We start from the raw sequence: 25,608 nt of genomic DNA, 5'->3' as shown, positions 1-25,608 counted from the left end.
AGGAAGGCTGCAGAGTCCTGACCTGCAGAGTTACTCCTCCTATAGGAAGACCGCAGAGTCCTGACCTGCAGAGTCACCCCTCCTATAGGAAGACCGCAGAGCCCTGACCTGCAGAGTTACCCCTCCTATAGGAAGACCGCAGAGCCCAGACCTGCAGAGTTACCCCTCTTATAGGAAGACTGCAGAGTCCTGACCTGCAGAGTCACCCCTCCTATAGGAAGACTGCAGAGTCCTGACCTGCAGAGTTACCCCTCCTATAGGAAGACAGCAGAGTCCTGACCTGCAGAGTTACCCCTCCTATAGGAAGACTGCAGAGCCCTGACCTGCAGAGTTACCCCTCCTATAGGAAGACCGCAGAGTCCTGACCTGCAGAGTTACCCCTCCTATAGGAAGACCGCAGAGTCCTGACCTGCAGAATTACCCCTCCTATAGGAAGACCCCAGAGTCCTGACCTGCAGTGTTACCTCTCCTATAGGAAGACCGCAGAGTCCCGACCTGCAGAGTTACCCCTCCTATAGGAAGACCGCAGAGTCCTGACCTGCAGAGTTACCCCTCCTATAGGAAGACCGCAGAGTCCTGACCTGCAGAGTTACCCCTCCTATAGGAGGACCGCAGAGTCCTGACCTGCAGAGTTACCCCTCCTATAGGAAGACCGCAGAGCCCTGACCTGCAGTTATCCCTCCTATAGGAAGACTGTAGAGTCCTGACCTGCAGAGTTACCCCTCCTATAGGAGGACCGCAGAGTCCTGACCTGCAGAGTTACCCCTCCTATAGGAAGACTGCAGAGTCCTGACCTACAGAGTTACCCCTCCTATAGGAGGACCGCAGAGTCCTGACCTGCAGAGTTACCCCTCCTATAGGAAGGCTGCAGAGTCCTGACCTGCAGAGTTACCCCTCCTATAGGAAGGCTGCAGAGTCCTGACCTGCAGAGTTACCCCTCCTATAGGAAGACAGCAGAGCCCTGACCTGCAGAGTTACCCCTCCTATAGGAAGGCTGCAGAGTCCTGACCTGCAGAGTTACCCCTCCTATAGGAAGGCTGCAGAGTCCTGACCTGCAGAGTTACTCCTCCTATAGGAAGACTGCAGAGTTTCCCGTCCTATAGGAAGACCGCAGAGTCCTGACCTGCAGAGTTACCCCTCCTATAGGAGGACCGCAGAGTCCTGACCTGCAGAGTTACCCCTCCTATAGGAAGACTGCAGAGCCCTGACCTGCAGAGTTACCCCTCCTATAGGAAGGCTGCAGAGTCCTGACCTGCAGAGTTACCCCTCCTATAGGAAGGCTGCAGAGTCCTGACCTGCAGTGTTACCCCTCCTATAGGAAGGCTGCAGAGTCCTGACCTGCAGAGTTACCCCTCCTATAGGAAGACCGCAGAGTCCTGACCTGCAGAGTTACCCCTCCTATAGGAAGACCGCAGAGTCCTGACCTGCAGAGTTACTCCTCCTATAGGAAGACTGCAGAGTCCTGACCTGCAGAGTTACCCCTCCTATAGGAAGACCGCAGAGTCCTGACCTGCAGAGTTACCCCTCCTATAGGAGGACCGCAGAGTCCTGACCTGCAGAGTTACCCCTCCTATAGGAAGACTGCAGAGTCCTGACCTACAGAGTTACCCTTCCTATAGGAGGACAGCAGAGTCCTGACCTGCAGAGTTACCCCTCCTATAGGAAGATTGCAGAGCCCTGACCTGCAGCGTTACCCCTCCTATAGGAGGACCGCAGAGTCCTGACCTGCAGAGTTACCCCTCCTGTAGGAGGACCGCAGAGTCCTGACCTGCAGAGTCACCCCTCCTATAGGAAGACTGCAGAGTCCTGACCTGCAGAGTTACCCCTCCTATAGGAAGACCACAGAGTCCTGACCTGCAGAGTTACCCCTCCTATAGGAAGACCGCAGAGTCCTGACCTGCAGAGTTACCCCTCCTATAGGAAGACCACAGAGTCCTGACCTGCAGAGTTACCCCTCCTGTAGGAGGACCGCAGAGTCCTGACCTGCAGAGTTACCCCTCCTATAGGAAGACCGCAGAGTCCTGACCTGCAGAGTTACCCCTCCTATAGGAAGACCACAGAGTCCTGACCTGCAGAGTTACCCCTCCTATAGGAAGACTGCAGAGTCCTGGCCTCAGACAGTCACCAGCCTGTAGATCAAAGAATGCCTGTTCTCCTTTCCTAGGATGACTCATACATACAGTGCAGGGAGGGGTAACGTCCGGCAGGGGGCAGCAGGGGGCTTATAATTCCTCAGGGGACAGAAGCCATTGTGCAGAGAGAGAATTGAGGGATTAGTAGCAGAATGACAGTGATCCCCCCACTGACTGAGGGTCACATGACCTTCTGGTGACACTAATGAGGGGCACAGGGGGGAGATAAATGGATTATCCTGAGATGAAAGGATCAGACTAAGGTCAGACTAATAGGCAGGAGGAGAGGGGAGATCAGGTTACAGCTAATTATATGGAGAGACACTGCCACTAACTGACTGTGACATGACTGCAAAACTGTCAGCTCCTGTGTGGAGAGACATATAACTGCCACTAACTGACTGTGACATGACTGCAAAACTGTCAGCTCCTGTGTGGAGAGACATATAACTGCCACTAACTGACTGTGACATGACTGCAAAACTGTCAGCTCCTGTGTGGAGAGACATATAACTGCCACTAACTGACTGTGACATGACTGCAAAACTGTCAGCTCCTGTATGGAGAGACATATAACTGCCACTAACTGACTGTGACATGACTGCAAAACTGTCAGCTCCTGTGTGGAGAGACATATAACTGCCACTAACTGACTGTGACATGACTGCAAAACTGTCAGCTCCTGTGTGGAGAGACATATAACTGCCACTAACTGACTGTGACATGACTGCGAAACTGTCAGCTCCTGTGTGGAGAGACATATAACTGCCACTAACTGACTGTGACATGACTGCGAAACTGTCAGCTCCTGTGTGGAGAGACATATAACTGCCACTAACTGACTGTGACATGACTGCGAAACTGTCAGCTCCTGTGTGGAGAGACATATAACTGCCACTAACTGACTGTGACATGACTGCGAAACTGTCAGCTCCTGTGTGGAGAGACATATAACTGCCACTAACTGACTGTGACATGACTGCAAAACTGTCAGCTCCTGTGCGGAGAGACACTGCCACTAACTGACTGTGACATGACTGCAAAACTGTCAGCTCCTGTGTGGAGAGACATATAACTGCCACTAACTGACTGTGACATGACTGCAAAACTGTCAGATCCTGTGTGGAGAGACATATAACTGCCACTAACTGACTGTGACATGACTGCGAAACTGTCAGCTCCTGTGTGGAGAGACATATAACTGCCACTAACTGACTGTGACATGACTGCGAAACTGTCAGCTCCTGTGTGGAGAGACATATAACTGCCACTAACTGACTGTGACATGACTGCAAAACTGTCAGCTCCTGTATGGAGAGACAGATAACTGCCACTAACTGACTGTGACATGACTATCAGCTTACTAGGGGCTTGATTCACAAAGCGGTGCTAACTGTTTAGCACGGGTGTGCAAATTGCGCGTGCAAAAGTCCACGATCGCGCAAATCGCGGCACTTTGCACACAGTACATAGTCATGTCACTGACTGTCCTCAGAGGAGCTCACACTCTAATCCCACCATAGCCATAGTCTAATGTCCTACCATATTATTATTATGTATTTATATAGCACTGACATCTTCTGCAGCACATTACAGAGTACATAGTCATGTCACTGACTGTCCTCAGAGGAGCTCACACTCTAATCCTACCATAGTCATAGTCTAATGTCCTTCCATATTATTATTATGTATTTATATAGCACTGACATCTTCTGCAGCACATTACAGAGTACATAGTCATGTCACTGACTGTCCTCAGAGGAGCTCACACTCTAATCCTACCATAGTCATAGTCTAATGTCCTACCATATTATTATTATGTATTTATATAGCACTGACATCTTCTGCAGCACATTACAGAGTACATAGTCATGTCACTGACTGTCCTCAGAGGAGCTCACACTCTAATCCTACCATAGTCATAGTCTAATGTCCTTCCATATTATTATTATGTATTTATATAGCACTGACATCTTCTGCAGCACATTACAGAGTACATAGTCATGTCACTGACTGTCCTCAGAGGAGCTCACACTCTAATCCTACCATAGCCATAGTCTAATGTCCTACCATATTATTATTATGTATTTATATAGCACTGACATCTTCTGCAGCACATTACAGAGTACATAGTCATGTCACTGACTGTCCTCAGAGGAGCTCACACTCTAATCCTACCATAGTCATAGTTTAATGTCCTTCCATATTATTATTATGTATTTATATAGCACTGACATCTTCTGCAGCACATTACAGAGTACATAGTCATGTCACTGACTGTCCTGAGAGGAGCTCACACTCTAATCCTACCATAGTCATAGTCTAATGTCCTACCATATTATTATTATGTATTTATATAGCACTGACATCTTCTGCAGCACATTACAGAGTACATAGTCATGTCACTGACTGTCCTCAGAGGAGCTCACACTCTAATCCTACCATAGTCATAGTCTAATGTCCTTCCATATTATTATTATGTATTTATATAGCACTGACATCTCCTGCAGCACATTACAGAGTACATAGTCATGTCACTGACTGTCCTCAGAGGAGCTCACACTCTAATCCTACCATAGTCATAGTCTAATGTCCTACCATATTATTATTATGTATTTATATAGCACTGACATCTCCTGCAGGCAGCACATTACAGAGTACATAGTCATGTCACTGACTGTCCTCAGAGGAGCTCACCCTCTAATCCTACCATAGTAATAGTGTAATGTCCTACCATATTGTTATTATGAATTTATATAGCAGTGACATCTTCTGCAGCACATTACAGAGTAAATAGTCTGGTCACTGACTGTCCTCAGAGGAGCTCACAATCTAATCCTACCATAGTCATAGTCTCATGTCCTACCATATTATTATTATTATGTATTTATATAGCACTGACATCTTCTGCAGCACATTACAGAGTACATAGTCATGTCACTGACTGTCCTCAGGGGAGCTCACAATCTAATCCTACCATAGTCATAGCCTAATGTCCTACCATATTATTATTATGTATTTATATAGCACTGACATCTCCTGCAGCACATTACAGAGTACATAGTCATGTCACTGACTGTCCTCAGAGGAGCTCACACTCTAATCCTACCATAGTCATAGTCTCATGTCCTACCATATTATTATTCTTATGTATTTATATAGCACTGACATCTTCTGCAGCACATTACAGAGTACATAGTTATATCACTGACTGTCCTCAGAAGAGCTCACACTGTAATCCTACCATAGTCATAGTGTAATGTCCTACCATATTATTATTATGTATTTATATAGCACTGACATCTCCTGCAGCACATTACAGAGTACATAGTCATGTCACTGACTGTCCTCAGAGGAGCTCACACTCTAATCCTACCATAGTCATAGTGTAATGTCCTACCATATTATTATTATGTATTTATATAGCACTGACATCTCCTGCAGCACATTACAGAGTACATAGTCATGTCACTGACTGTCCTCAGAGGAGCTCACAATCTAATCCTACCATAGTCATAGCCTAATGTCCTACCATATTATTATTATGTATTTATATAGCACTGACATCTTCTGCAGCACTTTGCAGAGAACATAGTCATGTCACTGACTGTCCTCAGAGGGGCTCACACTCTAATCCTACCATAGTTATAGTGTAATGTCCTACCATATTATTATTATGTATTTATATAGCACTGACATCTCCTGCAGCACATTACAGAGTACATAGTCATGTCACTGACTGTCCTTACAGGAGCTCACACTCTAATCCTACCATAGTCATAGTGTAATGTCCTACCATATTATTATTATGTATTTATATAGCACTGACATCTCCTGCAGCACATTACAGAGTACATAGTCATGTCACTGACTGTCCTCAGAGGAGCTCACAATCTAATCCTACCATAGTCATAGCCTAATGTCCTACCATATTATTATTATGTATTTATATAGCACTGACATCTCCTGCAGCACATTACAGAGTACATAGTCATGTCACTGACTGTCCTCAGATGAGCTCACAATCTAATCCTACCATAGTCATAGCCTAATGTCCTACCATATTATTATTATGTATTTATATAGCCCTGACATCTTCTGCAGCACTTTGCAGAGAACATAGTCATGTCACTGACTGTCCTCAGAGGGGCTCACACTCTAATCCTACCATAGTCATAGTGTAATGTCCTACCATATTATTATTATGTATTTATATAGCACTGACATCTCCTGCAGCACATTACAGAGTACATAGTCATGTCACTGACTGTCCTCAGAGGAGCTCACAATCTAATCCTACCATAGTCATAGCCTAATGTCCTACCATATTATTATTATGTATTTATATAGCACTGACATCTTCTGCAGCACATTACAGAGTACATAGTCATGTCACTGACTGTCCTCAGAGGAGCTCACAATCTAATCCTACCATAGTCATAGTCTAATGTCCTACCATATTATTAATATGTATTTATATAGCACTGACATCTCCTGCAGCACATTACAGAGTACATAGTCATGTCACTGACTGTCCTCAGAGGAGCTCACAATCTAATCCTACCATAGTCATTGCCTAATGTCCTACCATATTATTATTATGTATTTATATAGCACTGACATCTTCTGCAGCACTTTGCAGAGAACATAGTCATGTCACTGACTGTCCTCAGAGGGGCTCACACTCTAATCCTACCATAGTCATAGTGTAATGTCCTACCATATTATTATTATGTATTTATATAGCACTGCCATCTCCTGCAGCACATTACAGAGTACATAGTCATGTCACTGACTGTCCTCAGAGGAGATCACACTCTAATCCTGCCATAGTCATAATCTAATGTCCTACCATATTATTATTATGTATTTATATAGCACTGACATCTTCTGCAGCACATTACAGAGTACATAGTCATGTCACTGACTGTCCTCAGAGGAGCTCACACTCTAATCCTACCATAGTCATAGTGTAATGTCCTCCCATATTATTATTATGTATTTATATAGCACTGACATCTCCTGCAGCACATTACAGAGTACATAGTCATGTCACTGACTGTCCTCAGAGGAGCTCACACTCTAATCCTACCATAGTCATAGTCTCATGTCCTACCATATTATTATTATGTATTTATATAGCACTGACATCTTCTGCAGCACATTACAGAGTACATAGTCATGTCACTGACTGTCCTCAGAGGAGCTCACACTCTAATCCTACCATAGTCATAGTCTGATGTCCTACCATATTATTATTATGTATTTATATAGCACTGACATCTTCTGCAGCACATTACAGAGTACATAGTCATGTCACTGACTGTCCTCAGAGGAGCTCACACTCTAATCCTACCATAGTCATAGTCTGATGTCCTACCATATTATTATTATGTATTTATATAGCACTGACATCATCTGCAGCACATTACAGAGTACATAGTCATGTCACTGACTGTCCTCAGAGGAGCTCACACTCTAATCCTACCATAGTCATAGTCTAATGTCCTACCATATTATTATTATGTATTTATATAGCACTGACATCTTCTGCAGCACATTACAGAGTACATAGTCATGTCACTGACTGTCCTCAGAGGAGCTCACACTCTAATCCTACCATAGTCATAGTCTAATGTCCTACCATATTATTATTATGTATTTATATAGCACTGACATCTTCTGCAGCACATTACAGAGTACATAGCCATGTCACTGACTGTCCTCAGAGGAGCTCACAATCTAATCCTACCATAGTCATAGTGTAATGTCCTACCATATTATTATTATGTATTTATATAGCACTGACATCTTCTGCAGCACATTACAGAGTACATAGCCATGTCACTGACTGTCCTCAGAGGAGCTCACACTCTAATCCTACCATAGACACAGTCTAATGTCCTACCATATTATTATTATGTATTTATATGGCACTGACCTCTTCTGCAGCACATTACAGAGTACATAGTCATGTCACTGACTGTCCTCAGAGGAGCTCACAATCTAACCCTACCATAGTCATAGTCTAATGTCCTACCATATTATTATTATGTATTTATATTGCACTGACATCTTCTGCAGCCCATTACAGAGTACATAGTCATGTCACTGACTCTCCTCAGAGGAGCTCACACTCTAATCCTACCATAGTCATAGTGTAATGTCCTACCATATTATTATTATGTATTTATATAGCACTGACATCTTCTGCAGCACATTACAGAGTACATAGTCATGTCACTGACTCTCCTCAGAGGAGCTCACACTCTAATCCTACCATAGTCATAGTGTAATGTCCTACCATATTATTATGTATTTATATTGCACTGACATCTCCTGCAGCACATTTCAGAGTTCGGTAAATCTGATTGAATTCTACAGTATATGGTAAGAAAATAAATTTCTTACCTGGTAAGAAGACTCGTAGATTAATGTTAAAAAGTTTCTTACTATTTATTAAGTATCTGCACAGGACAACGAGTTTCACAACCGTATGATTGTTTTATCAGGTTAAATAAGGTGCTATTATAGCCAGTGTCAAAGCGTGGGCACCAGGGCCGAGTGGAGACGGTATTTCTCCACAAGCAAAGTATAGAGGTTGCCGTCAAAAGCAACCCACATTTGTGAGTATATTTCTATACCTTTATTTTGACCAATCTTTTGGTACGTTAATACACGATAGTGGGCTCCTGGCGTCCCTGTGTTTTTTATCGTCATTTATAGTTTGAACCTGACTGTCCTCAGAGGAGCTCACACTCTAATCCTACCATATTTATGTGTCTACTATGGGAGACGTGTGTCTGGCCACAGAGAGGACACAACACAGACACAGAACTGGAAGAGGCGTCACTTGGCCCAGAATCCATGTTTATACGACATTGTGCCAAGATAAAAATAATAAAGAGCTCCGCAGCTGGAAACTGCACTGCTTATAATGGCTGAGAGAGGAGGAGGATACACCAGATATAATGGCACAGTGCTGCAGAAGATGTCAGTGCTATATAAATACATAATAATAATATGGAAGGACATTAGACTATGACTATGGTAGGGATTAGAGTGTGAGCTCCTCTGAGGACAGTCAGTGACATGACTATGTACTCTGTAATGTGCTGCAGAAGATGTCAGTGCTATATAAATACATAATACTAATATGGTAGGACATTAGACTATGGCTATGGTAGGATTAGAGTGTGAGCTCCTCTGAGGACAGTCAGTGACATGACTATGTACTCTGTAATGTGCTGCAGGAGATGTCAGTGCTACATAAATACATAATAATAATATGCTAGGACATTACACTATGACTATGGTAGGATTAGAGTGTGAGCTCCTCTGAGGACAGTCAGAGACATGATTATGTACTCTGTAATGTGCTGCAGGAGATGTCAGTGCTATATAAATACATAATAATATGGTAGGACATTAGACTATGACTATGGTAGGATTAGAGTGTGAGCTCCTCTGAGGACAGTCAGTGACATGATTATGTACTCTGTAATGTGCTGCAGAAGATGTCAGTGCTATATAAATACATAATAATATGGTAGGACATTAGACTATGACTATGGTAGGATTAGAGTGTGAGCTCCTCTGAGGACAGTCAGTGACATGACTATGTACTCTGTAATGTGCTGCAGAGGATGTCAGTGCTATATAAATACATAATAATATTATGGTAGGACATTACACTATGACTATGGTAGTATTAGAGTGTGAGCTCCTCTGAGGACAGTCAGTGACATGACTATGTACTCTGTAAAGTGCTGCAGGAGATGTCAGTGCTATATAAATACATAATAATAATATGGTAGGACATTAGGCTATGACTATGGTGGGATTAGAGTGTGAGCTCCTCTGAGGACAGTCAGTGACATGACTATGTACTCTGTAATGTGCTGCAGAAGATGTCAGTGCTATATAAATACATAATAATAATATGCTAGGACATTACACTATGACTATGGTAGGATTAGAGTGTGAGCTCCTCTGAGGACAGTCAGTGACATGACTATGTACTCTGTAATGTGCTGCAGAAGATGTCAGTGCTATATAAATACATAATAATAATATGGGAGGACATTAGACTATGACTATGGTAGGATTAGATTGTGAGCTCCTCTGAGGACAGTCAGTGACATGGCTATGTACTCTGTAATGTGCTGCAGAAGATGTCAGTGCTATATAAATACATAATAATAATATGGTAGGACATTACACTATGACTATGGTAGCATTAGATTGTGAGCTCCTCTGAGGACAGTCAGTGACATGACTATGTACTCTGTAATGTGCTGCAGAAGATGTCAGTGCTATATAAATACATAATAATAATATGGTAGGACATTACACTATGACTATGGTAGGATTAGAGTGTGAGCTCCTCTGAGGACAGTCAGTGACATGACTATGTACTCTCTAATGTGCTGCAGAAGATGTCAGTGCTATATAAATACATAATAATAATATGGTAGGACATTACACTATGACTATGGTAGGATTAGAGTGTGAGCTCCTCTGAGGACAGTCAGTGACATGACTATGTACTCTGTAATGTGCTGCAGGAGATGTCAGTGCTATATAAATACATAATAATAATATGGTAGGACATTACACTATGACTATGGTAGGATTAGAGTGTGAGCTCCTCTGAGGACAGTCAGTGACATGACTATGTACTCTGTAATGTGCTACAGAAGATGTCAGTGCTATATAAATACATAATAATAATATGGTAGGACATTAGGCTATGACTATGGTAGGATTAGAGTGTGAGCTCCTCTGAGGACAGTCAGTGACATGACTATGTACTCTGTAATGTGCTGCAGAAGATGTCAGTGCTATATAAATACATAATAATAATAATATGGTAGGGCATTAGACTATGACTATGGTAGGATTAGAGTGTGAGCTCCTCTGAGGACAGTCAGTGGCATGACTATGTACTCTGTAATGTGCTGCAGGAGATGTCAGTGCTATATAAATACATAATAATAATATGGTAGGACATTAGACTATGACTATGGTAGGATTAGAGTGTGAGCTCCTCTGAGGACAGTCAGTGACATGACTATGTACTCTGTAATGTGCTACAGAAGATGTCAGTGCTATATAAATACATAATAATAATATGGTAGGACATTAGGCTATGACTATGGTAGGATTAGATTGTGAGCTCCTCTGAGGACAGTCAGTGACATGACTATGTACTGTGTAATGTGCTGCAGAAGATGTCAGTGCTATATAAATACATAATAATAATATGCTAGGACATTACACTATGACTATGGTAGGATTAGAGTGTGAGCTCCTCTGAGGACAGTCAGTGACATGACTATGTACTCTGTAATGTGCTGCAGAAGATGTCAGTGCTATATAAATACATAATAATAATATGGGAGGACATTAGACTATGACTATGGTAGGATTAGATTGTGAGCTCCTCTGAGGACAGTCAGTGACATGGCTATGTACTCTGTAATGTGCTGCAGAAGATGTCAGTGCTATATAAATACATAATAATAATATGGTAGGACATTACACTATGACTATGGTAGCATTAGATTGTGAGCTCCTCTGAGGACAGTCAGTGACATGACTATGTACTCTGTAATGTGCTGCAGAAGATGTCAGTGCTATATAAATACATAATAATAATATGGTAGGACATTACACTATGACTATGGTAGGATTAGAGTGTGAGCTCCTCTGAGGACAGTCAGTGACATGACTATGTACTCTCTAATGTGCTGCAGAAGATGTCAGTGCTATATAAATACATAATAATAATATGGTAGGACATTACACTATGACTATGGTAGGATTAGAGTGTGAGCTCCTCTGAGGACAGTCAGTGACATGACTATGTACTCTGTAATGTGCTGCAGGAGATGTCAGTGCTATATAAATACATAATAATAATATGGTAGGACATTACACTATGACTATGGTAGGATTAGAGTGTGAGCTCCTCTGAGGACAGTCAGTGACATGACTATGTACTCTGTAATGTGCTACAGAAGATGTCAGTGCTATATAAATACATAATAATAATATGGTAGGACATTAGGCTATGACTATGGTAGGATTAGAGTGTGAGCTCCTCTGAGGACAGTCAGTGACATGACTATGTACTCTGTAATGTGCTGCAGAAGATGTCAGTGCTATATAAATACATAATAATAATAATATGGTAGGGCATTAGACTATGACTATGGTAGGATTAGAGTGTGAGCTCCTCTGAGGACAGTCAGTGGCATGACTATGTACTCTGTAATGTGCTGCAGGAGATGTCAGTGCTATATAAATACATAATAATAATATGGTAGGACATTAGACTATGACTATGGTAGGATTAGAGTGTGAGCTCCTCTGAGGACAATCAGTGACATGACTATGTACTCTGTAATGTGCTACAGAAGATGTCAGTGCTATATAAATACATAATAATAATATGGTAGGACATTAGGCTATGACTATGGTAGGATTAGATTGTGAGCTCCTCTGAGGACAGTCAGTGACATGACTATGTACTGTGTAATGTGCTGCAGAAGATGTCAGTGCTATATAAATACATAATAATAATATGGTAGGACATTACACTATGACTATGGTAGGATTAGATTGTGAGCTCCTCTGAGGACAGTCAGTGACATGACTATGTACTCTGTAATGTGCTACAGAAGATGTCAGTGCTATATAAATACATAATAATAATATGGTAGGACATTAGACTATGACTATGGTGGGATTAGAGTGTGAGCTCCTCTGAGGACAGTCAGTGACATGACTATGTACTCTAAAATGTGTTGCAGAAGATGTCAGTGCTATATAAATACATAATAATAATAATATGGTAGGGCATTAGACTATGACTATGGTAGGATTAGAGTGTGAGCTCCTCTGAGGACAGTCAGTGGCATGACTATGTACTCTGTAATGTGCTGCAGGAGATGTCAGTGCTATATAAATACATAATAATAATATGGTAGGACATTAGACTATGACTATGGTAGGATTAGAGTGTGAGCTCCTCTGAGGACAGTCAGTGACATGACTATGTACTCTGTAATGTGCTACAGAAGATGTCAGTGCTATATAAATACATAATAATAATATGGTAGGACATTAGGCTATGACTATGGTAGGATTAGATTGTGAGCTCCTCTGAGGACAGTCAGTGACATGACTATGTACTGTGTAATGTGCTGCAGAAGATGTCAGTGCTATATAAATACATAATAATAATATGGTAGGACATTACACTATGACTATGGTAGGATTAGATTGTGAGCTCCTCTGAGGACAGTCAGTGACATGACTATGTACTCTGTAATGTGCTGCAGAAGATGTCAGTGCTATATAAATACATAATAATAATATGGCAGGACATTAGGCTATGACTATGGTAGGATTAGAGTGTGATCTCCTCTGAGGACAGTCAGTGACATGACTATGTACTCTGTAATGTGCTGCAGAAGATGTCAGTGCTATATAAATACATAATAATAATATGGTAGGACATTATACTATGACTATAGTAGGATTAGAGCGTGAGCTCCTCTGAGGACAGTCAGTGACTTAACTATGTACTCTGTAATGTGCTGCAGAAGATGTCAGTGCTATATAAATACATAATAATAATATGGTAGGACATTAGACTATGACTATGGTAGGGATTAGAGTGTGAGCTCCTCTGAGGACAGTCAGTGACATGACTATGTACTCTGTAATGTGCTGCAGAAGATGTCAGTGCTATATAAATACATAATAATAATATGGCAGGACATTAGGCTATGACTATGGTAGGATTAGAGTGTGATCTCCTCTGAGGACAGTCAGTGACATGACTATGTACTCTGTAATGTGCTGCAGAAGATGTCAGTGCTATATAAATACATAAAAATAATATGGTAGGACATTATACTATGACTATAGTAGGATTAGAGTGTGAGCTCCTCTGAGGACAGTCAGTGACATGACTATGTACTCTGTAAAGTGCTGCAGGAGATGTCAGTGCTATATAAATTATTATTATTATTATTATTATTATTATTATTATTATTATTTATTTATTTATAATAATAATATGGTAGGGCATTACACTATGACTATGGTGGGATTAGAGTGTGAGCCCCTCTGGGGACAGTCAGTGACATGACTATGTACTCTGTAATGGGCTGCAGAAGATGTCAGTGCTATATAAATAGATAATAATAATATGGTAGGACATTAGACTATGACTATGGTAGGATTAGATTGTGAGCTCCTCTGAGGACAGTCAGTGACATGACTATGTACTCTGTAATGTGCTGCAGAAGATGTCAGTGCTATATAAATACATAATAATAATATGGTAGGACATTACACTATGACTATGGTAGGATTAGAGTGTGAGCCCCTCTGAGGACAGTCAGTGACATGACTATGTACTCTGTAATGTGCTGCAGAGGATGTCAGTGCAATATAAATACATAATAATAATATGGTAGGACATTAGACTATGACTATGGTAGGATTAGAGTGTGAGCTCCTCTGAGGACAGTCAGTGACATGACTATGTACTCTGTAATGTGCGGCAGGAGATTTCAGGGCTATATAAATGCATAATAATAATATGGTAGGACATTACACTATGACTATGGTAGGATTAGAGTGTGAGCTCCTCTGAGGACAGTCAGTGACATGACTATGTACTCTGTAATGTGCTGCAGAAGGTGTCAGTGCTATATAAATACATAATAATAATATGATAGGACATTACACTATGACTATGGTAGGATTAGAGTGTGAGCTCCTCTGAGGACAGTCAGTGACATGACTATGTACTCTGTAATGTGCTGCAGAAGATGTCAGTGCTATATAAATACATAATAATAATATGGTAGGACATTAGACTATGACTATGGTAGGATTAGAGTGTGAGCTCCTCTGAGGACAGTCAGTGACATGACTATGTACTCTGTAATGTGCTGCAGGAGATGTCAGGGCTATATAAATACATAATAATAATATGGTAGGACATTAGACTGTGACTATGGTAGGATTAGAGTGTGAGCTCCTCTGAGGACAGTCAGTGACATGACTATGTACTCTGTAATGTGCTGCAGAAGATGTCAGTGCTATATAAATACATAATAATAATATGGTAGGACATTAGACTATGACTATGGTAGGATTAGAGTGTGAGCTCCTCTGAGGACAGTCAGTGACATGACTATGTACTCTGTAATGTGCTGCAGGAGATGTCAGGGCTATATAAATACATAATAATAATATGGTAGGACATTAGACTGTGACTATGGTAGGATTAGAGTGTGAGCTCCTCTGAGGACAGTCAGTGACATGACTATGTACTCTGTAATGTGCTGCAGAAGATGTCAGTGCTATATAAATACATAATAATAATATGGTAGGACATTAGACTATGACTATGGTAGGATTAGAGTGTGAGCTCCTCTGAGGACAGTCAGTGACATGACTATGTACTCTGTAATGTGCTGCAGAAGATGTCAGTGCTATATAAATACATAATAATAATATGGTAGGACATTACGCTATGACTATGGTAGGATTAGATTGTGAGCTCCTCTGAGGACAGTCAGTGACATGACTATGTACTCTGTAATGTGCTGCAGAAGATGTCAGTGCTATATAAATACATAATAATAATATGGTAGGACATTAGACTATGACTATGGTAGGATTAGAGTGTGAGCTCCTCTGAGGACAGTCAGTGATATGACTATGTACTCTGTAATGTGCTGCAGAAGATGTCACTGCTATATAAATACATAATAATAATAGGGTAGGACATTAGACTATGACTATGGTAGTATTGGAGTGTGAGCTCATCTGAGGACAGTCAGTGACATGACTATGTACTCTGTAAAGTGCTGCAGAAGATGTCAGTGCTATATAAATACATAATAATAATATGGTAGGACATTAGACTATGACTATGGTAGGATTAGCGTGTGAGCTCCTCTGAGGACAGTCAGTGACATGACTATGTACTCTGTAAAGTGCTGCAGAAGATGTCAGTGCTATATAAATACATAATAATAATATGGTAGGACATTAGATTATGACTATGGTGGGATTAGAGTGTGAGCTCCTCTGAGGACAGTCAGTGACATGACTATGTACTCTGTAATGTGCTGCAGAAGATGTCAGTGCTATATAAATACATAATAATAATATGGTAGGACATTACACTATGACTATGGTAGGATTAGAGTGTGAGCCCCTCTGAGGACAGTCAGTGACATGACTATGTACTCTGTAATGTGCTGCAGGAGATGTCAGTGCTATATAAATACATAATATTATTATGGTAGGACATTACACTATGACTATGGTAGGATTAGATTGTGAGCTCCTCTGAGGACAGTCAGTGACATGACTATGTACTCTTTACAGTGCTACAGGAGATGTCAGTGCTATATAAATACATAATAATAATATGGTAGGACATTACACTATGACTATGGTAGGATTAGATTGTGAGCTCCTCTGAGGACAGTCAGTGACATGACTATGTACTCTGTAATGTGCTGCAGGAGATGTCAGTGCTATATAAATACATAATAATAATATGGTAGGACATTAGGCTATGACTATGGTGGGATTAGAGTGTGAGCTCCTCTGAGGACAGTCAGTGACATGACTATGTACTCTGTAAAGTGCTGCAGGAGATGTCAGTGCTATATAAATACATAATAATAATATGGTAGGACATTACACTATGACTATGGTGGGATTAGAGTGTGAGCCCCTCTGGGGACAGTCAGTGACATGACTATGTACTCTGTACAGTGCTGCAGAAGATGTCAGTGCTATATAAATACATAATAATAATACGGTAGAACATTAGACTATGACTATGGTAGGATTAGATTGTGAGCTCCTCTGAGGACAGTCAGTGACATGACTAAGTACTCTGTAATGTGCTGCAGGAGATGTCAGTGCTATATAAATACATAATAATAATATGGTAGGACATTAGACTATGACTATGGTAGGGATTAGAGTGTGAGCTCCTCTGAGGACAGTCAGTGACATGACTATGTACTCTGTAAAGTGCTGCAGAAGATGTCAGTGCTATATAAATACATAATAATAATATGGGAGGACATTACACTATGACTATGGTAGGATTAGAGTGTGAGCTCCTCTGAGGACAGTCAGTGACATGACTATGTACTCTGTAATGTGCTGCAGGAGATGTCCGTGCTATATAAATACATAACAATAATATGGGAGGACATTACACTATGACTATGGCAGGATTAGAGTGTGAGCTCCTCTGAGGACAGTCAGTGACCAGACTATGTACTCTGTAATGTGCTGCAGGAGATGTCAGTGCTATATAAATACATAATAATAATATGGTAGGGCATTAGACTATGGCTACGGTAGGATTCGATTGTGAGCTCCTCTGAGGACAGTCAGTGACATGACTATGTACTCTGTAATGTGCTGCAGAAGATGTCAGTGCTATATAAATACATAATAATAATATGGTAGCACATTAGACTATGACTATGGTAGGATTCGATTGTGAGCTCCTCTGAGGACAGTCAGTGACATGACTATGTACTCTGTAATGTGCTGCAGGAGATGTCCGTGCTATATAAATACATAACAATAATATGGGAGGACATTACACTATGACTATGGCAGGATTAGAGTGTGAGCTCCTCTGAGGACAGTCAGTGACATAACTATGTACTCTGTAATGTGCTGCAGAAGATGTCAGTGCTATATAAATACATAATAATAATATGGTAGGACATTAGACTATGACTATGGTAGGGATTAGAGTGTGAGCTCCTCTGAGGACAGTCAGTGACATGACTATGTACTCTAATGTGCTGCAGAAGATGTCAGTGCTATATAAATACATAATAATAATATGGCAGGACATTAGGCTATGACTATGGTAGGATTAGAGTGTGATCTCCTCTGAGGACAGTCAGTGACATGACTATGTACTCTGTAATGTGCTGCAGAAGATGTCAGTGCTATATAAATACATAATAATAATAAGGTAGGACATTATACTATGACTATAGTAGGATTAGATTGTGAGCTCCTCTGAGGACAGTCAGTGACATGACTATGTACTCTGTAAAGTGCTGCAGGAGATGTCAGTGCTATATAAATGCATAATAATAATATGGTAGGGAATTACACTATGACTATGGTGGGATTAGAGTGTGAGCCCCTCTGGGGACAGTCAGTGACATGACTATGTACTCTGTAATGTGCTGCAGAAGATGTCAGTGCTATATAAATACATAATAATAATATGGTAGGACATTAGACTATGACTATGGTAGGATTAGATTGTGAGCTCCTCTGAGGACAGTCAGTGACATGACTATGTACTCTGTAATGTGCTGCAGAAGATGTCAGTGCTATATAAACACATAATAATAATATGGTAGGACATTACACTATGACTATGGTAGGATTAGAGTTTGAGCCCCTCTGAGGACAGTCAGTGACATGACTATGTACTCTGTGCAGTGCTGCAGAAGATGTCAGTGCTATATAAATACATAATAATAATATGGTAGGACATTACACTATGACTATGGTAGGATTAGATTGTGAGCTCCTCTGAGGACAGTCAGTGACATGACTATGTACTCTGTAATGTGCTGCAGAGGATGTCAGTGCAATATAAATACATAATAATAATATGGTAGGACATTAGACTATGACTATGGTAGGATTAGAGTGTGAGCTCCTCTGAGGACAGTCAGTGACATGACTATGTACTCTGTAATGTGCTGCAGGAGATTTCAGGGCTATATAAATACATAATAATAATATGGTAGGACATTACACTATGACTATGGTAGGATTAGAGTGTGAGCTCCTCTGAGGACAGTCAGTGACATGACTATGTACTCTGTAATGTGCTGCAGAAGATGTCAGTGCTATATAAATACATAATAATAATATGGTAGGACATTAGACTATGACTATGGTAGGATTAGAGTGTGAGCTCCTCTGAGGACAGTCAGTGACATGACTATGTACTCTGTAATGTGCTGCAGGAGATGTCAGGGCTATATAAATACATAATAATAATAATATGGTAGGACATTAGACTGTGACTATGGTAGGATTAGAGTGTGAGCTCCTCTGAGGACAGTCAGTGACATGACTATGTACTCTGTAATGTGCTGCAGAAGATGTCAGTGCTATATAAATACATAATAATAATATGGTAGGACATTAGACTATGACTATGGTAGGATTAGAGTGTGAGCTCCTCTGAGGACAGTCAGTGACATGACTATGTACTCTGTAATGTGCTGCAGGAGATGTCAGTGCTATATAAACACATAATAATAATATGGTAGGACATTACACTATGACTATGGTAGGATTAGAGTTTGAGCCCCTCTGAGGACAGTCAGTGACATGACTATGTACTCTGTGCAGTGCTGCAGGAGATGTCAGCGCTATATAAATGCATAATAATAATATGGTAGGACATTACACTATGACTATGGTGGGATTAGAGTGTGAGCCCCTCTGGGGACAGTCAGTGACATGACTATGTACTCTGTACAGTGCTGCAGAAGATGTCAGTGCTATATAAATACATAATAATAATATGGTAGGACATTACACTATGACTATGGTAGGATTAGATTGTGAGCTCCTCTGAGGACAGTCAGTGACATGACTATGTACTCTGTAATGTGCTGCAGAGGATGTCAGTGCAATATAAATACATAATAATAATATGGTAGGACATTAGACTATGACTATGGTAGGATTAGAGTGTGAGCTCCTCTGAGGACAGTCAGTGACATGACTATGTACTCTGTAATGTGCTGCAGGAGATTTCAGGGCTATATAAATACATAATAATAATATGGTAGGACATTACACTATGACTATGGTAGGATTAGAGTGTGAGCTCCTCTGAGGACAGTCAGTGACATGACTATGTACTCTGTAATGTGCTGCAGAAGATGTCAGTGCTATATAAATACATAATAATAATATGGTAGGACATTAGACTATGACTATGGTAGGATTAGAGTGTGAGCTCCTCTGAGGACAGTCAGTGACATGACTATGTACTCTGTAATGTGCTGCAGGAGATGTCAGGGCTATATAAATACATAATAATAATAATATGGTAGGACATTAGACTGTGACTATGGTAGGATTAGAGTGTGAGCTCCTCTGAGGACAGTCAGTGACATGACTATGTACTCTGTAATGTGCTGCAGAAGATGTCAGTGCTATATAAATACATAATAATAATATGGTAGGACATTAGACTATGACTATGGTAGGATTAGAGTGTGAGCTCCTCTGAGGACAGTCAGTGACATGACTATGTACTCTGTAATGTGCTGCAGGAGATGTCAGGGCTATATAAATACATAATAATAATAATATGGTAGGACATTAGACTGTGACTATGGTAGGATTAGAGTGTGAGCTCCTCTGAGGACAGTCAGTGACATGACTATGTACTCTGTAATGTGCTGCAGAAGATGTCAGTGCTATATAAATACAAAATAATAATATGGTAGGACATTAGACTATGACTATGGTAGGATTAGAGTGTGAGCTCCTCTGAGGACAGTCAGTGACATGACTATGTACTCTGTAATGTGCTGCAGGAGATGTCAGGGCTATATAAATACATAATAATAATATGGTAGGACATTAGACTGTGACTATGGTAGGATTAGAGTGTGAGCTCCTCTGAGGACAGTCAGTGACATGACTATGTACTCTGTAATGTGCTGCAGAAGATGTCAGTGCTATATAAATACATAATAATAATATGGTAGGACATTAGACTATGACTATGGTAGGATTAGAGTGTGAGCTCCTCTGAGGACAGTCAGTGACATGACTATGTACTCTGTAATGTGCTGCAGAAGATGTCAGTGCTATATAAATACATAATAATAATATGGTAGGACATTACGCTATGACTATGGTAGGATTAGATTGTGAGCTCCTCTGAGGACAGTCAGTGACATGACTATGTACTCTGTAATGTGCTGCAGAAGATGTCAGTGCTATATAAATACATAATAATAATATGGTAGGACATTAGGCTATGACTATGGTAGGATTAGATTGTGAGCTCCCCTGAGGACAGTCAGTGACATGACTATGTACTCTGTAATGTGCTGCAGAAGATGTCAGTGCTATATAAATACATAATAATAATATGGTAGGACATTAGACTATGACTATGGTAGGATTAGAGTGTGAGCTCCTCTGAGGACAGTCAGTGATATGACTATGTACTCTGTAATGTGCTGCAGAAGATGTCACTGCTATACAAATACATAATAATAATAGGGTAGGACATTAGACTATGACTATGGTAGTATTGGAGTGTGAGCTCATCTGAGGACAGTCAGTGACATGACTATGTACTCTGTAAAGTGCTGCAAAAGATGTCAGTGCTATATAAATACATAATAATAATATGGTAGGACATTAGACTATGACTATGGTAGGATTAGCGTGTGAGCTCCTCTGAGGACAGTCAGTGACATGACTATGTACTCTGTAAAGTGCTGCAGAAGATGTCAGTGCTATATAAATACATAATAATAATATGGTAGGACATTACACTATGACTATGGTAGGATTAGAGTGTGAGCTCCTCTGAGGACAGTCAGTGACATGACTATGTACTCTGTAATGTGCTGCAGAAGATGTCAGTGCTATATAAATACATAATAATAATATGGTAGGACATTACACTATGACTATGGTAGGATTAGAGTGTGAGCTCCTCTGAGGACAGTCAGTGACATGGCTATGTACTCTGTAATGTGCTGCAGGGGATGTCAGTGCTATATAAATACATAATAATAATAGGGTAGGACATTAGACTATGACTATGGTAGTATTGGAGTGTGAGCTCCTCTGAGGACAGTCAGTGACATTACTATGTACTGTGTAAAGTGCTGCAGAAGATGTCAGTGCTATATAAATACATAATAATAATATGGTAGGACATTAGACTATGACTATGGTGGGATTAGCGTGTGAGCTCCTCTGAGGACAGTCAGTGACATGACTATGTACTCTGTAAAGTGCTGCAGAAGATGTCAGTGCTATATAAATACATAATAATAATAATATGGTAGGACATTAGATTATGACTATGGTGGGATTAGAGTGTGAGCTCCTCTGAGGATAGTCAGTGACATGACTATGTACTCTGTAATGTGCTGCAGAAGATGTCAGTGCTATATAAATACATAATAATAATAATAATAATAATATGGTAGGACATTAGACTATGACTATGGTAGGATTAGAGTGTGAGCTCCTCTGAGGACAGTCAGTGACGTGACTATGTACTTTGTAATGTGCTGCAGAAGATGTCAGTGCTATATAAATACATCATAATAACATGGTAGGACATTACATTATGACTATGGTAGGATTAGAGTGTGAGCTCCTCTGAGGACAGTCAGTGACATGACTATGTACTCTGTAATGTGCTGCAGAAGATGTCAGTGCTATATAAATACATAATAATAATATGGTAGGACATTACACTATGACTATGGTAGGATTAGAGTGTGAGCTCCTCTGAGGACAGTCAGTGACATGACTATGTACTCTGTAATGTGCTGCAGAAGATGTCAGTGCTATATAAATACATAATAGTAATATGGTAGGACATTAGACTATGACTATGGTAGGATTAGAGTGTGAGCTCCTCTGAGGACAGTCAGTGACATGACTATGTACTCAGTAATGTGCTGCAGGAGATGTCAGTACTATATAAATACATAATAATTATATAGTAGGACAGACTATGACTATGGTAGGATTAGAGGGTGAGCTCCTCTGAGGACAGTCAGTGACATGACTATCTACTCTGTACAGCGCTGCAGAAGAGGTCAGTGGCGTGCTATATAAACACAGAAAAATAATATGGGAGGACATTAGACTATGACTATGGTAGGATTAGAGTGTGAGCTCCTCTGAGGACAGTCAGTGACATGACTATGTACTCTGTAACGTGCTGCAGAAGATGTCAGTGCTATATAAATACATAATAATAATATGGTAGGACATTAGGCTATGACTATGGTAGGATTAGAGTGTGAGCTCCTCTGAGGACAGTCAGTGACATGACTATGTACTCTGTAAAGTGCTGCAGAAGATGTCAGTGCTATATAAATACATAATAATAATATGGTAGGACATTAGGCTATGACTATGGTAGGATTAGAGTGTGAGCTCCTGTGAGGACAGTCAGTGACATGAGTATATACAGCGCTGTGGAAGATGTCAGCACTAGATTAAGAATAGATATGTTTGCAAGAGCTTTCAGCAGGAGATCTATATAAAGGTGACCACACAACATACAATTTTTAAAATATCTTTTCAATTCAAGAATTGCAATCATTTTTTCTGAATGATTGTAACATTTTAATAATCTGACCAATGTACCCACACACCTGTGTTCAATTCTAACCCAGTTATGAAAAATATGATTGAAAACGCTTACAAAATTGCATGGAAGTATATATAGGAAAGCTGACAACCTACCACACACCATTCAATCTTCATAAAAACTGATCAGAAAAATCCAGCACTACCGATAGACTTTTATCAAATAAAAAGAGGAAATCCAATCAGATTTCTTGCTTGAATAAAAAAAGCTTTCAATCGTTTGGAAAATCTGATCCTTTTTATAAAATTGCTGTAAAATCGGATCATTTTATTGTTTTGTATGTGGCCACCTTAAAGTTGATTGAAGTGCAGCATTGCTTTGTCCTACACATGGAACCCCCCCAATCTAGGCAGGTTTTCCTTTCCATCCAGTCCATTCCTCAGTCAGAGTCACATGTTGCCCGTTTTGGGGGAATCTACAGGGAATGGCTGTGGATGATTGTCTGGCCACTGGGCAGTCAGTGGAAACATATCACCCCCAGGGTCCCAGCTCCCATTCTCCGCCAGGGCTCTGTGCAGTCAGTCTTATGGATGCAGTGAGATCATGTAGCAAGGATACAGAGGCGCCAGTAGTATAAAAAACAGATAAAAGTCTTAAAAACGGGGAGGTGATAGGTGGATTCACCTCTCCCAGAGAAAACACAAGATAATGTTGATTTTTCAACACAAAAGGAATTTTAATCATACACTCCAATAGATTGCAACGCGTTTCGCGGGTTCAACCCACTTCATCAGGCTATGGAACAGAGTATAACACTTGTATGTAGGGTTCGTCAGCTTAGCGCCTCTGCAGTGAGATCATGCTGGTTTCCCCCCCCATCAGGATGACTTACAGACTAGTTACCTGGGAAGAGTACCCCCATCCTGTAATAAGCAGAACCTACCTGTGTCTGCTGGCAGCTCTGAGGCCATTGTGAGCTGGGGTCACACCTGGTGCCATGATCACTTGTGAAGCTGTCCCTCCAGAGTACAGGTTGTATCGAGGTGGATAGTTAGTCCCATAGGCTCCTCCTAGGCAGAAATACAGTATATAGCTGCACAAATACCACACAGACTTTGCCATGGTCACCACAGCTGTCAATCAAGTAAAAAATAATAATTCCCAAGTCAAGATAATTCCCCAAATCAGAAGATCCAACTAGAGCCACCAAAACTTGGAGAGCTGGTCTCCGGTCAGGGCCCCAAACCCCACTCCATCCAGGGTCCCACAAGTCCCTAATGCTAGGTGAGATATGGAGGCCACATAGACAGAGCCTATAGTCCCTGCAGACATCAATCCTTTGGGGGAAGCCTGGCCCCTTAGGATTCCTGGAGGTCATACACTATGGCAGAGAATACTATCTATCCATGGAGGCATCCAAGCCGCTGAGATCCACTGCATGCCACTCAGAAGAGGATCCTCCTGGAGATCTGATGGACAATTCAGTCCTGGACTCCTTAGCTCCTCATGATAACTCTTCTTCCAGACCTCTGGTTTAGCAATCACGTCGTACAGTTGTTGGGGGAAATTCTCTTGTCTGATGATTGCTAGCTGAAGCCTCAGATGTAAATCCAGTGGTGGTTACAGAAGATTCCACAATGCGTGGATCACAGAGTGTTCACAAGTGTCATCTCCTGATACTTCCCAGAAACTCCAGATTCCTGAATCCACGTCAGTCCCACCAACCCTCCAGCCTAGAGCAAGTCCTCAGCGTCCAGCATTGAGGTTCTCCAACATGCAGGTCAGTACTCCCTGGTACCCAGCCTAGCCTGGCTCACTCTGAAGGCTCTGACTCTGCTCCCCCCCATCCCACACACTCTCCCTCCTCCAGCCCCTCCAGCCAGCATCCTCTGAGGGGGGAGGAGAGGGGAGAGATGAGGCTGAAACAGGAGAGCTTTCCATCCCCCTCCCAAAACTTCCTGCCTCTCCCAAGAGCTCTCATCCTTAACCCTGCTAAAGGTTGTGAAGTGCTACCTCTGAGGGCTCCCCTCCCCCATAAAATGATGCATA

General features: G+C 41.1%; 1 protein-coding gene across 1 annotated transcript in view; it reads right to left on the bottom strand.

Moving 5' to 3' along the window:
- Positions 1-25,390, bottom strand: part of EMILIN1 (elastin microfibril interfacer 1) — a 223,662-nt gene extending 198,272 nt beyond the window's left edge. The window contains exon 1 of the mRNA XM_068279781.1: positions 24,503-25,390. Within this exon, the coding sequence (XP_068135882.1) occupies positions 24,503-24,681 (179 nt within the window). The 5' untranslated portion in view covers positions 24,682-25,390. The remainder of the gene's footprint in view (positions 1-24,502) is intronic.
- Positions 25,391-25,608: the final 218 nt, after the last annotated feature.

The sequence above is a fragment of the Hyperolius riggenbachi genome, chromosome 4 (assembly GCF_040937935.1).
Source record: "Hyperolius riggenbachi isolate aHypRig1 chromosome 4, aHypRig1.pri, whole genome shotgun sequence".
Classification (NCBI taxonomy): domain Eukaryota; kingdom Metazoa; phylum Chordata; class Amphibia; order Anura; family Hyperoliidae; genus Hyperolius; species Hyperolius riggenbachi.
The sequence above is the reverse complement of the archived record's forward strand: the minus strand, read 5'-3'. Positions and strand labels throughout refer to the sequence as shown.